At 41.5% G+C, this 14,859-nt stretch overlaps 1 protein-coding gene across 1 annotated transcript in view; it reads left to right on the top strand.

Annotated features, from left to right (window-relative positions):
• Positions 1-14,859, top strand: part of NAV2 (neuron navigator 2) — a 216,284-nt gene that overhangs the window by 150,733 nt on the left and 50,692 nt on the right. The window contains 1 exon segment of the mRNA XM_032690358.1: positions 12,181-12,319. Within this exon segment, the coding sequence (XP_032546249.1) occupies positions 12,181-12,319 (139 nt within the window).

Raw genomic sequence — 14,859 nt, 5'->3', positions numbered from 1 at the left:
TAAATGATGCTTTCCCAAGCCGCTTTTATTATTCGGATTGTTCTAAATTGCAAGTTGTCACATCCACCAGCCTCTAAATTACCTCCTCTGTGTTGCTATAGTTACACTGTAGCCACTAAAGTATAGACTCTGAGGTAGAAAGGCAAGCTCAGACTGCGACTCATTTATTTGAAGGTCTTGGCAGCAGAGTATCTCCACAAAGTCTTTGTTTTATAACCTTTGAATACTTGCATTTTAACTCTTTCAACCAACAATACTGTGTTGTGCTAAAAGGTGCTAAAATTTTATTTAAGACAGAGGTACTCAAACTGAGTATATGTGGGTATAGTTGACTTCTGACCTTTCTTTCTCTGATTTTTTGTTTTGGGCTGAATGATTGATGATTTTTTTAAGGTGAGGGCAAGGCAGCAGCGTGGTGTTGTCTTCTCTATTTCCTCCATCCAAAAGGCTGCCCATCTTCTTTCCATGGCAGGATCCCTTGCTGGTGACCTCGCTGGTAGCAGAAATCTATCCTGGTTGGATTTGAAATGTAGTTTCTTGCTTAGTGAACAAATCTTTCAGTAATAATGGAAATGGTCTTTGCATATTCCACAGACTCTTACACACCTACTTGTAGCATTTCTTGCACCGATTCCATTCTGCTCACAATGACCTTCAGCCAGTCCCCTGGTTCTTCAGCACCCATGGACTTCTTAACCTCTCACAACTCTTCTACTCCAAGCTCCAGTGCTGCTTTCCATGCCAAACTAGTCACAGTTACCCAATACCATTTGTTGTCATTCATACCGTTTATATCCAATACCATCATTTATGTTTAATTACCATTCCTGTTGTATTTCTTGTATTTTTCTTTTTGGGGTACACGTATCATTTCTGGTTCAGTGCCCATTAGCACTCAGGAGACTCCAAGAGTGATGAGTCCACGTGGACTGTAAGTGACCAGCTTTCCAAGTTCTCATTGTCTTCCAGGTTTTCTGAGGTTTACAGCTTATGTTCATGCAGAATAAGGGTAACTACTGCCTCTGAGCACTACTACTCATGGTAAACAGAGCTGGTGTAATTTCCCATAGTGGAGAAAAAAAATCCCACACGTATCAGAATGCAGAGGTTTGGGAAGAATCCTGTCAGAAAGTATTTATATTCAGCTAAAATAAGACTTTTGAATGCTGACCACCATAAATTTTTATCAACCAAATATGTATAAATAACCATCTCTGTTCTCCCTGAAATAAAGGGAAGTAGTAAGCCCCCCTTACTTTACAGCACTAAATAAGGATAAGTCAGATAAATACTGCATATCTTATCTCAGTTTCTTAAGGTCTCTGCTGGAGGTACCAGTGAATAATTTGCTATTTTCAGTACTGAAAATGTTTTTCTACCCCCTCCCTTCCCTCCCCTAGAAAAGAAAAAAATCGTGTATTTTACCAGTATTCCCAATATTTTATATTAAAACATTTGGTGTATGTCTCCTGCTACTTTCACATAAAACTACAATTGTTTCAGCAGTCACATTGTTAAATCCCCCTATACAATCAGAGTAAGAAAAGTGTTTCTAGTCTTTTAGCTGAGATGAAATGTTGTCATTTGGTGCCTTCAAGTACAGGGTTGCTGACATGAGCTTTTACTTTGTAGGACACGGTACATGATCTGGAGGCACCAGTCTGCCTGATTACTGCCATCAGGTTACAGCTTTCACAGATGACCTAGTCCCAGCAGAAAGTCTTGACCTCTCACTTTTCCAGCACTTCAGAGGTTAATTTTGTTGAAGGATCAGATTTCTTTCCAGGGGAAGCTTCTGATGATCACCTTCTAGCTAGGCTTTACTTTCCAGTGTCTCGTCTCTGGGAGCTGCTGAATGTGGAGGGCTCTGTTGGAAAACAACCTTGCTCCAAATTTTTTTTTCCCTGAGTCTCTTCCTAGATAGCCAACTTTCAGGCTGATTTATTTAGGGGGGGTATTGGATGGTAGCCTAATGAAGGTATCAACCTGCAAAATAAATCTGAGCCCCTTTCCTGGAATTCTTCATGGGCAACAAGGTGGAGAAGTCCTTTGGCCAGGGAATATTGCAAGGTAAGAGATTTTCTGCACTTTTGAAATCATGAGAGTGTGTTGTGTTACACCTTTGTGTAAGGAGGTTTAGCCATGTAAATACTGGCAGCAGTGGAAAAACATTAGATGATGGATAAATCTGAGAAGCTTTCTCTTTGCACTGTTTTTTTTTAATCACTGCATGAAATCAATAGATTTTTAGTAGATTGCAAATATTTGAATAACATAGTAGAAAATTCCCCATACGAGAACTGACACCTATTACTGTATTTGCTTTCCCTGGCTTAATTTCATGATTCTGTGGGGTTTGTCAGTACTCACAGGTTGCAGTCTAACCAGCTATCTTTCCACTAGTGTTACAGGCTTTTAGTCTCAGAAAACTATGGGGCTTTGTTATTTTTTAGCACTTTAAGTCTATTTTCTGTGCAAAGGAGGAACCTCTGTGGGAATGAGCTCACTCTGCAGGGAAACAAAGGCGTGTGTGAGTCCGTTTCAGGCCAAATCCCAGCCCGGAGTGCACTTGCTTTTTGCTATATAATATCCAGTTCGTATTCTCACTGCTGTGCAAATTTCTGTGGGCTTACTGATTTGTCTGAGTAAGGTTATAAGATCCTTTTCCTTTTTGAAGTTCCTTTCAAATAAGCCTAATTTTAAAGGCTGACATAAACCAGGTGTTATTGGTACTATTTAGAATGTTACTGTTCCGCTAGGAAAAAACCCTGCTTTCAGAGTTGGTAGTAGCTGACATCTTCCACACAACTCCATTTTACAAAGAATAAAGTATTTTACTTGACTGTGTGTCTATCTGTTCTATAAATCACTGGTGTGATAACAATGGTTGTTTTTCAGTGATTTGGCTTCCTGAGGGGCAGTGCTGTGCCCTGTGATCAAATTAACACTTTTTATTGCCAAGTTCAGCTTTTATTTTAAGATATATTTCAGCAGGCTGTGATGCATTCAGAAAGACAATTTCTGTTGTTTTTCTCCTTTTTTTTCTGAGGGGAGAAGAGCGTGCAAGTGTGTGCATTATCTTTGTCTCCATGTGCTCAGCTGCAGCTGATGCTGCTGTGAGACAGGAGCAGTTCTCATGTGTGAAATCTGTTTGCTCTGCACAGGTTTTTGCCTTGATCACTTATGTAGGAGTTTTGCAGTGTATTTAGAGTGAGGAAAAACTTAATAGTGACTGAGAATTGCTTTGAGTCTTCATGCGTATATGCATATCACATCTTCATTTTGTGCCTGTGTGTTTCTTGCTTGGGGTTACAGTCTGCAGACCTAAAAGATTTGCATTGGTGTCAGTAGTGGAGTTAGAGTGGATGGATTAAAACAAGAGTGGGAAGCAAAGGAGCCATATTCTACCTGCCAGCTGCAGGAGGCTTTGACTCTGGGGGTGTTCAATATCCACCTTTTCCTGGGTGAGGCTGCCCAGTGGTCCCAGTCTGCCACTTGTACAGGAGTAGTGGCCAGAGGGCAAATGGCCACAGGGCAGTTGAGTCCATGAGTCTTTCAAAAGCATGCTCAGCAGCAGGGAATTTAAATGCATCTTGCATAGTTTTATTTCCATACTGCCCTTCATTCCTTTCCCTACATATTTTTGTTACATCAGTCCTGTAAGAATTGAGGTGATTTATTCTTTTTTTTCTTGGTGTTTAACCCTGGTTTTGTTGTGTTTTGGAGCCTCTGATGAAGCAGCTGCTGGGTTCCAGTAACTGCTGGTGAGCTGCTGAGCTCTCACCAGCTCAGTCCAGTGCTGGAGGAGCTTGTGGGCAGGAGGTGGGTGTCAGAAACTATGTCAGTCTGTTCAGTGAGTGCTGCCCCTGCTTTAAGTCAAAACTTAAATTGTGTCTTTGTACAAGGAGGTGATATGATCCAGAGTATCTGCTTTTGAGGAAGAAGCAGTAAGAAAGAGCTACTGCTGAGTAAGGCAGGGTAAGAAACCCACACAGTCTAATCTTTACGTGTCATAGTTGTCCATCCCCAGGCAGGTCACCTTGTCTGTCTGCCTGTAGTAAGGAGGTGTTTGGGCTGGGACCTTGCTGAGAGGGAGTAGAGGCGTATTGCAAGGGTGACCTACACCTAGCTCTTTGCCAGGGACCTCCTCCCCTTCCCTCATTCCAGGGGGCTGCAGGGAGCGGAGGCGGTGGCCTGGGGTGACCTCTGGATTTGTCCAGTCCACTCCGCTGTCACATGTACCCTTTAGAGAGATTTATTTTCTGGAAGGCACCGGAGGCTTTATATGTAAACTTTGATTAGAAGACTTTTCTCAGCACTTCTTACTGTCATGGAAACAAAGGCAGAATAAACAAAGCGTGTTTTTAACGTGATGAATGAGATTTAACGCTGACCTATTGTGATATGAAGACACTGATTTTGGTTTCCGGCTTTCACTGAAGTCATTCTAGTGGCACGGACTGATCAGGGATGAGCATTATCCCATGACCTTCAAAGCAGGGAGGTGAGTGTGCTGCTGGCCAAGGGGGGTGCTCTGTGCACACAATGTAGAACTGTCTGTAAACTGCTTATAAACCCAGTGAGTCTTCAGCAGAACGAGAAATGGGGAACACCAAAATATGGTTTATAGGTTTGAATGCAAGAGAGGGGGCTGGTAGTTGTTGAGTATTGTACACTAAATTTTGCAGACCTAGCTGGGAGTTCCATCCGCACTTGGGTCACAGGCTCTGGTTTCTCTCCCCTTCCCTGAGGCTGTGGAGGTGCCAGAGGAACCCTGGTTGTGAACATGGCCAAAAAAACAAGTATCCACAGTCAAGCACTTTGCAACTGAATACAGTTGTGCTGGCTGCTGGCTCAGTGACTCCAGACAGCCATGGCTGAAGGGGCTCTGAGCAAAGCCTGCAGGTGAAGAAGGTGCCACTGGAATATCTGCTTCAGAGCAGGATATGATGAGGTTCAGTGGAAAGTCAGATTGTTTCATGAAGCTTTAGAGTGTTTCAAATGGTAATTCCCTGAGATTACCTGGGTTTAGCAGGTCCTGTGTGTGTGTGCTCATTTGTGTTCAACTTCGACAATGGCTTGGTCAAATTCCTGGTTAGATTTTAAGGGACAAAATAAAATCCAGTGTTATTTTCTTAAGATTATTAGCACTGATATAAAAAGATTAAATGAAAAGAGCATGTGCGATTTTCTAGCTTCTCCAAATCTTTTCTAACCCAGACTATTTCAACGCTGATTAATTTTGTTCTGTGAGTTATTCCCTTTACAAATAGGTATTTTAAATGTAAATCCTGAAACCTTATCTTGATGAATTCTAAACAGAGCTTGACAGAGAGCTGCTGAAGTTACCCGATAGTCACTAACATGAAAACGTCTGAAAGCTCACAGGACATTTCCAGCACTTTAACTCTGCCCCAAAAAATGTCATTAAAAGAATGGCTTCAGATCAATTGGATTCTGCTCCAGAAAGAACACTGGAGATGGTCATATTCAGTTTCCTGGTGTTACTTTTTCATAGTCTTTACAAGTGTTTCAAGGTAACAGTCCTGTCGCTGAGCTCCTCTTTTGGTTAGAACAAAGTGGTTTATGTTAACATACCTATGAATGAGATGTAAGGAGAGAGTAACTGAAGACGTGGGGGAGGTGCGTGATTAATAACAGGTGTAAAACACATTAACCATGCAAGGGTCTGTATGTGGTTTTGGATTTCTGGACGCAGTGATCAGTATGGTAGGACAGTTTCCAGAAAAAAAAACCATGGAAACTGAAATATTTACTATCTTGTGTTAGAGCAAATTGAAGTTTTCCTTTTAAATCTTTGAAGATGCTGTGAAGTTTCAATCATTTCGTACCTTGATCTTTTTGTTGTTGGTGTTCTCCTATCAACTCATAAAGTAGTTAAATTTTTAGCTCGAAGAGGATAATTGCCATGTTTCCACTTGAATATTGTAAAGCCCCAAGGCCCTTCTTGGACAAATATATTTCAGCAGCTCATTGTAATTTTGGTTTTGAGTGAAGATCCAACAGAGTTAAAATCCACACCCATCTATAGAAAGATGCATTCTCAGCCTTTACAATAGCTTTATTTAGTAGGATTTTAATGGCTCCTTTGCAAAGGGGGAAGATTTCTGCAGCGAGGGGAGGGGACTATCCTAGGGATCACAAAATGATTTTGTTTGCTGTCCAAGCTGACAAAGAAGAGCCAATTCTGTGGATGATTATTATGCAAGATGGAAAAGTGCTGATAGACGTGGAAAAATACAAGTCTGAGCCTAACCACTTTGCAAACCTGTTTCAAAAAGCAGCTTTGAGTAGCTGATCTGGTGCTGTCGGTGGGGGCTCCATAGTAGCAAATGTTGTAAGTTGCATTAGGGGAAGCAGAGTAGTGAGGTGGGGAGGGGAGTAGGAAAGAGTGTTTGTGTTCATAGAGAGCAGGGGGCAGGGGTGTGGGAGTTTTTAGTGGGGTGGTTGTATAATTTCCATATATAATACACTTTTAAGATTTTTGTAGTTTTCGTAATCAAAGTAAAGTTTCAGGTGATTGATCAAATAGAGAAGGAAAGCCCAAACATTTCAGCTTCAGGTTAGGGTTGAGTAGACTTTTGCTGACATCAGAAATATTAATTTGCAGCAACTAAATTACAAAAGATGCTATCTTGGCTCTGGGAGCCAAGAACACCATAATTAGGGCGGTTTTAGATGCCCCCATTCTGCTTCCTTGCTCATGACTTTACCATCAGGCACTGGATCAAGGTAAAGTGAACTAATTATGTGGAGGGCTTGGGGTGGGCTTGAAGAACAATGTGAAACAGATACCTCACTTTGGTACCAGTTACCTCTTCCCCTGAGAGAGCCTCCGTCTTGACCCAGCCATGTGTCCATCTTTTTTCCATGGACATGGAGTAGTGTTGTCCATGGTGTGTCTATTGGGTACACACTCCAGGTGATTTTGGTGCAATTAGTGATGGACTTATTGGAGGGAACGAGCTTTTTATGTGTAATGGATCACTGCCAATGAGCAGGTTAAATAGTACATGTGGTTTAATTGCAATACTGTTTAGCAGTATATGGGGTACGGCTTAGAAAGTTAGCTGATGCATTTAGCATGTACATTACAGAGTTCAGTGCATCTACATGCAACTCACATTAAAACCCACAGTCCCTCTCTGGTTGGCTACTGCCAAAGTGCAGCATCAATAATGATTTATGTAGGTTTCAAAATTATTTAGAATTTCTTCTTAAGGTGTTTTCTTGTTCTCTGGAGACCCTGTTGTTTTTCTAGCTAGGAGACTGAGCACTCCACCCCCCTACTGAAGGATACTTTTTAAATAAAGCTAGATAGAGATGTCTGGGTTTAGATGACACAGCATCTTCCCTTGTTAGAACAGCTCTGAGCATCATGGTCATCAACACGCTTACAAGAGCTGTGTTGCTTTGCTTCTGGCACCCAAATGCTAGACATCTATCTTCAGACCTCTTATTTTATTTTAGTAACAGATTAGTAAACTTGAAAATACAGAGTTGGAGTTGTTCATAGTTTCCATCAGAACATAAAGGACTTAAAGTCCAGGATATACTTCGGGAGAAGCCACAACCGTCAATGTATTCAGGTGCATGTTTCTACCTTTGTCCTCAGGCACATGTCCCAGTTCAGAAGGGCACTCAAATATTTTCCTAATGCCTCAGATTGCCCAACTGAAGCCAACAGGACTGGTTGATGCCAGAAAAACTACTTATGTTTAACATTAAACGCATTCTTTAGATGCTGATGAACTGGGGCCTCTGATAGTTCAAGAATGGTGAGTGCTTGAAAATTGAATGTTTCTGATTCTATACATTCAAGATGGGACTATGAGTCCCACAGAGAAAAATTATTGTACCTAATTTTTTTTTTGCCCATTGCCATATTCCCATAAGAAGGAAATTAAAACTGTTAAGCATGGAAACATTGACATTGTTGATACTATTATTATTTTGTGGTTGTTATTATTTTATTATAGCTTCAGAAATAGAAAATGTTTTAGTTGCTACACAGAACTTTGGAAAATGAGAAGCATATTCTTTATTCAGTTATTTTATTAACTGTTTTGTAACCTTATTTGTAGACTTATAAAATCTAGGAATTGTAATTGCTTTATGGTACAGGTTTTGCAACAGAAATAAATATCAGGTATAAGACCTGTTTTCAAAACTGAAATTTAGAAGTAACATGGCTTTCAATATCTTGCATTGTAATATTTAATTGCCTAGTCTAAATAAAAAGATGCTTTAAAGAAGTCTTTCAGTCTTTTTCCAAATCTTCAGTTATCCCTTCCCTAACATTCCATGGATTTCTTTGTGTGGGCAGCATATCCTTCATTCATTTGCTGAAAAAGATTTTGGAAAATAGCAAATAAAACTGCTGTGTCAAATCTGGCTGTCTGACTTTCTCAGACTCAACAGGTCTCACATTGTGAGTTTTATTTAACATGTATTTCTATTTTTTATTATGGTGTATTCCTCTTAAAAGTATCCAGGTGAAGGCAAATCTAGGAAACAAAATTAATCTCTTTCCTTTAAATTGTAGCACACCAACACTCTGAAGGGCAGGATTTCTTTCCAATCAGGAGAGCTGGAGTTATCTGTGGGTTTATCGAATATGGTTCAGAAAATCTTTTGGAAATCCAGGGCCTTTTGTGTAACTAGGACACTCCTGAAAGTCAATCAGGCTGGCAGGAGTGTATTTTCATGAGTTGGAGAACAGCAGATGAAAAGGCTGCCTCAAGGCTCCATGCCTGTGGTAGAGTCACAGTGGGTTCCCTGTCCCTCCCATCCCTGTTCTCTGCCAGCAGAACAGTGTGGCTGAGCATCCCCAAATTCCTGAAGACAAAAAAGTGATCTGACTGGTGGAAGCTGTTGATCTGAGGTTCCCAGCTGGCTTATGTGCAGTGATATGGGGGAGAAGGGCACAAATGTGGATCAGGGATACAAATGCTGTGCTGGCAGATTGCTGAGGACCTTCACTGGGAACAGAGCAGTAAGCAAGGAGTAGCTGCCAGCAATAACCCTTTCTGTGACATGTGGGGGAGGATGTCCCCGTGTTTCATGTGGTCCGGCAAACTGGGCGCAGTTCCCTCAAGGCCTTACTAGATGTGGGGGAACAGATGTACTCCCAAGTAAGCAAAAAGCAATTAAAATTATTAAATCATCGTTAAAACTCATACAGGTAGCGGTTTTGTAGTGCTAAGTGAGAAAAATGAAATGATTCTCCTTTCAAGTTGCCAAGTTATTAGGTCAGACTATAGTCATGGCTAGGCTTCCGTGAACGAAGATTTGAGGAGGGCTCTACCCACGTTTGTTACAAGCGTGCTGGTGACTAAAGAGGCCAATTTGAGATAGGCACGTCCGGTTGCAAAAGGCACAACAGAAAGACTCCTTAGGTGGTATATTCTGCAAAGACTCCTTAGGTGGTATATTCTGAAAGACACGATTCTTTCTGTGTTGCCTTTTCTCCTCAAGAGTGATCCTGCGTGCTTTCTCAAAAGCATCAGCAGCGTTATAGATAGTGTGTCTCCAGACCTCCCGATTGGAGGCCAGAGTAGACCAGTTGAATCAATATGGCCAGGGCTGAGATGTTGTTTCAGGGAGTCCTTGTATCTCCTCTTTGGGGCTCCTCTCTTGCGGCAGCCAGTGGTAAGTTCACCATAAAGCAAGATCTTAGGGAGGCGGTGGTCCTTCATCCTGGAGACATGCCCTGCCCAGCGCAGCTGTGTTCTCAGCAACATGGCCTCAATGCTTGTGACTGCTGCTTGTTCTAGAACAGACGTGTTAGTCACATAGTCTGACCAGTGGATTGTACGGAGGCAGCGCTGATGGAAGCATTCTAGGAGTCGCAGGTGGTGGCGGTAGATGACCCATGATTCAGATCCATATAAGAGAGTAGACAGCACAATGGCTCTGTAACGCTGATCTTGGTACTTTTCTTCAAGTGTTTATTTCGCCAAACTCTTTTATGAAGCTTTCCGAAGGCACTATAGTGCCTTTGCTAACCTGTTGTCTATCTCCCCGTCAATCTTACCATCCAAGGAGTTGAGGCTGCCTAGGTAATTAAACTGCTGGACTGATTGGAGCTCTGATTTGCCAACAGTGATATAGGGATGATGGAAGACTTCCTGAGGTGCCGGTTGATAGAGAATTTCTGTCTTCTTTAAGCTGACTTCCAGCCAAAGAGTGTCTGCAAAACAGGATGTTAACGCTGCAAGAGCTGCTTCTGTGTGGGCGACAAGGGCGGCGTCATCATCATAAAGCAGTCCCGGACAAGATGGTTTAAGGTCTTGGTGTGGGCCTTCAGTCGCCTAAGGTTGAAGAGGCTTCCATCAGTACAGTATAGAATGTAGATACCATCCTGATCATCGAGGTCTGCCATGGCCCTTTGGAGCTTCATGCTGAAAAAGACTGTGAATGGGGTTGGTGAAGGAACACAGCCTTGTTTCACTCCAAAAATCCTGGCAAAATCCTGGCAAGAATACTCTTGAACAGACTAATACCCACTATAGCAGAAGGAATTCTACCCCAAAGCCAATCTGGTTTCAGAGCCAACAGAGTACCACAGACATGGTGTTTGTTCTCAGACAACTGCAAGAGAAGTGCAGGAACAGAACAAGGTCTCTATGTAACCTTTGTTGACCTCACCAAGGCTTTCGATACTGTGAGCAGAAAAGGTCTATGGCAGATTTTGGAATGTTTGGTTGTCCCCCCAGTTCCTTAAAATGATCATCTTACTCCATGAGGATCAGCGCGAGCCAAGTCAGATATGGCGATGCACTTTCTGAGCCCTTTCTAATATCCAAAAGTCAGACTATAGTAAATCAGTGTGAAGCTATGAATAAAGTTCAGGGAAGCCAGGGATAGGTTGCCTTTCTTACATAGTTCACTTCCTCAACACACAATTCAGTTTGAAATGCATATATTAACTGTTCAGTATATCATTTGTGAATGCTTTAACTCCCCCAGTCAAAAACCTCACTGCAATCTCGCTACAAGTTTGTCAACCAAACAGAAATGGAATAGGAAGAGAGTCTGGAGCTCCCAAAATCTGAAGCTGAGGTAAAAAATAGAGAGCTGCCAGAGCTCTTACTTCTTGCAAATGATCTATGGTGTATATATTATATATTACTAATTTCCATCAAAAATTATGTTTCAGTGGACTGAAATGTCTTCACAGAGGTATTTCCAGGACTGTGTTTCAGTCCTGGCTTCATTGTTCTTAGAGATGGAGCATTGTAAGCTGGTTTATAAATCTCTTCCTTGAGCAGCTTATTTTTACAGGCATTTTAGGAGTGGTGGATCTGGCTCAGTTGTTAGATCATTTTGATTCTTCCTGTTCTTACACTCAAATCACTTCAGGCATGGACTTTATTTTGTCGGTGCTTTGGTGTCCTAAACTTCCAGTTACACATTTTTCGTTATACTAGAAAATGCTGGAAGAAAGGTAGTCCTGATTAGTAGGTCTCCTTGAAAGGGGTGTGTGGTACAGCTCAGGAGAGTTATGTACCCTCTGAAGGACTAAACTTTCAATCACTAAAATTTTCTGAGACCGGTGTTGCTGTGGATGGTAGATCCAGGTTGTTGCCCAGGTCTGTGTAACGCTCAGGTACAAAAGATTGTTTCAGGATGATCTTTTTCCTGGCATTTAAGCTCCATCTCTGTTTTACAGCTGAGCAAGTCAGTGCTATGTCTACTTGGAGATTGTAGAATCATAAACTGGTCTGAATTGGAAGGGACCTTAAAGATCATCCAGTTTCAACCCCCTGCCATGGGCAGGAACACCTTCCACCAGACCAGGTCGCTCCAAGCACAATCCAACCTGACCTTGGACACTTCCAGGGATGGGGCAGCCACAGCTTCTCTGGGCAACCTGTGCCAGGGCCTGACCACCCTCACAAGGAAGAATTTCTTCCTAATATCCCTTCATAGCACTACTTTTCCTTGTCCTGGGACTGCAGGCACACATTTTGATTGAGTAGGAAGAGCTATGTCTTGGTGCTGTTGGTTAATGATGGTGCATTAATGATGGTGTACACTGGGCTCTGTAGCAAACATATAGTTAATGGGCTGCTTGTAGAAATAATAGTTTTCCTTTTGAATGATATTTTGTCTTTTGATCCTTATTTTCCTACCTTCCTTGTGCTTTTTCTCCAGCTGGGACGACAGCAGCTCTGTCAGCAGCGGGATCAGTGACACCATAGATAATCTCAGTACTGATGACATTAACACCAGCTCCTCTATCAGCTCCTATGCCAACACACCTGCTTCCTCCCGCAAAAACTTAGATGCACAGGTAAGGTTTTTGGTTTATACAAGTAACATTGATATTTATTATCATCCTTGGCATTTACAAATATTTCCTCCAGGGGGGAAATTTGTGGCATCTCTGCTGCAGTGGTGTCACAACAAAGGCTTTTTGCCTTCCTAGAAGCACTGCTGGACAGAAAACTGATGTAAATAGGACATTTTTTTTTTTTAAACTCTAGAAAATGTATTATGTTCTTTTCTTAAATATTCTTAGAATATTTATATTCTAAGAATTTAATAAAGTCAGTATGAAACTTTAAGGGTTATTTACACTTCCATCAGAAACGTAAGCATGAAATAGATTTTATTAAATTTCCAGAGCTCTCTGTTACTGCAGGCTTTCTATGTTTGGCAGCATTTCACAGGAGGATAAATTTTACATCCATCAGCAGGATACATGTACATTTTTTGCTCAGATGCCACGCATCCAAAGAGGGTAGAACAAGGGAAGGTATCTAACAGTTTTTCATTTATCAAAGAAACTACATAACACAGAGATTTGAAGTAATAATAAACTGCCTCTTTTTTCCCCAATGGCACAGAATTTTGTTGGAGAATGTGAAGGACTAGAAGTCTAGCTTTGTTCTTTGTACGCCCTGCTTGAGGGACTTGAGTGTTGGGTGCCAAAGCCACTGGAATGTGTGTGACTTGGCATTGCAGCAGATAGAGGAGAGGGATGTAGGTATATGACCTTCTCCTCAGTTTCCTTCCTCTTTTAATCTTCTCCAGTCCTGTTCATTATGGGACCCTAAATCTGTTTTAATACAGTTTTAATAGTAGACCTGTGGTTGCTGTGAAGTATTGCTCTGTCTGCCAGGACTGTGGTGCAGGCATATAGTATGTCTTTGGTTCCCTTGCCATGAAGTGAATATTTGAGCCTCCATTAAGGGTTTCCAGTAGCCTCTGGTTGTGTATCAGCGATTTCATGTGCACTTTGAACTGCTAATACAAGTCCCATACAAGGTTGATAGGAGTTAAGATCAATCAAGTGTGTTTGTCAGTACCTAACAGAGAGTAAGATGGACAACTAGAAGTATTTTTGACGGTTGTTGCTGTCTCAACATTGTAATACTGCTGGGAAAAAAAAAAAAAGGGAAGAATAGGGAGACATGACTAAACATCAACCTAAGGGAAAAAACCCAGAAACTCATATGACTTCTATCATCTGATGGATCAGATTCTTGGAAACCACTCTGAGAGATCAAAATCTGTGTTGGTGAACCCCTCTTCCTCCTCCACAAGTATTACAGCATCCAAGGGGTGCAGACAAACACCTGAAGGAAAAGCAGTTGGAGCTTGTACAGGCAGTAGAGTGTAGGTATAGGAGGAGGAAACTATGAGCCAAGATGTATAAGTCATGTTTGCAGGTTTTTTATGTGGTGTCTGTGGACCTGCTTCTCTCCTCAGTTTTCATGAATGATAATCCTTATTCTAGGTATAAAATAGTTCATTTTCATTTGAGCAGAATATCCTAATCTTGTCAACCGAGGGAATGAAAACAGCTTGGAGGGATGGAATGTTTAGCTTCAGGGTTGATTTGTTGCTGCCCAAAGTAGTCCTCGCAGCTCATGATGCAGTGAATGCTGCAGAGACACATTTCTGTCTTGCCTGGAGGACTGTATGATGGCCTGTGCCCAGGTTTGCCTTCCCCAGGATGGTGAGCCTTGAAGGACCAGCAGATATCTGCAGAGGAGTGTGGCCTTTTCCTTCTCACCACTGCTTTGGTTTTCCTAAATAGGAGGCACTTTTAAGCTGCTGTGATTCTGTCACATCTTTTTGAGATGGTACAGAGTTGGAATTCAAATAATTAAAGAAGGAGCTTGAAGCTAATACATGTGCAGCTGGTAGTTCAGGCAAATAATGCAGCAACATCAAAGGGAGAGAGCCCTGAACTTGTCAATGTCTCTGATAAAATCAGTACTCAGGCAGATCATCTCTGCAAAGGAAGAAGTATAGTTGCAGTAGGAAAAAGACTGTTAAGAAACTGATTTTCAGAGCTGCTGAGTACTCAGAAGCTGTAGTTGCCCCATCTTGAGAGCAGGACTTATATATGATATTAACTCCATCTTCATAGATGTTCATAGTTGTAGCCCCCTTTTTGTAGCAATGCATGAAGGTGTTTGCAAGTTGTTTCTGAACAAGTTAGTGATGGGAACCAGAATTTGCTTTACCATGTTCCCATGTCTTGCTGTGATAATGTCAGGCACCAAACCACTTAATGTATGAGCTGGTATTAGTTTTGGGCCCTAATATTTTTTCCTTATATTCCCCAGACTTAGATAAGTTACTTTTTACATGTAGTATACCTTTTAAAGTCACATCATACACATATTTTAAGGAGAAATTAGGACCTGGTGGGCATTTGGAAATAACTTATTTAACTGAAATAAGATTGAAGAGAGAAAGAGACCAAGTAATAAATTCACTCAAGTGATGGTAAAAGATCAGAAGATGGAAGGGTTTCTTTAAATAGAAAACAGCAACATCCCTATGCAGTTGAATCCAGGCAACTTCTCAGCAAAGATG

The sequence above is a fragment of the Chiroxiphia lanceolata genome, chromosome 6, assembly GCF_009829145.1.
Source record: "Chiroxiphia lanceolata isolate bChiLan1 chromosome 6, bChiLan1.pri, whole genome shotgun sequence".
NCBI classification, from domain to species: domain Eukaryota; kingdom Metazoa; phylum Chordata; class Aves; order Passeriformes; family Pipridae; genus Chiroxiphia; species Chiroxiphia lanceolata.
Note: the sequence above shows the minus strand (reverse complement) of the source record. Positions and strands in the feature narration are given on the sequence as shown.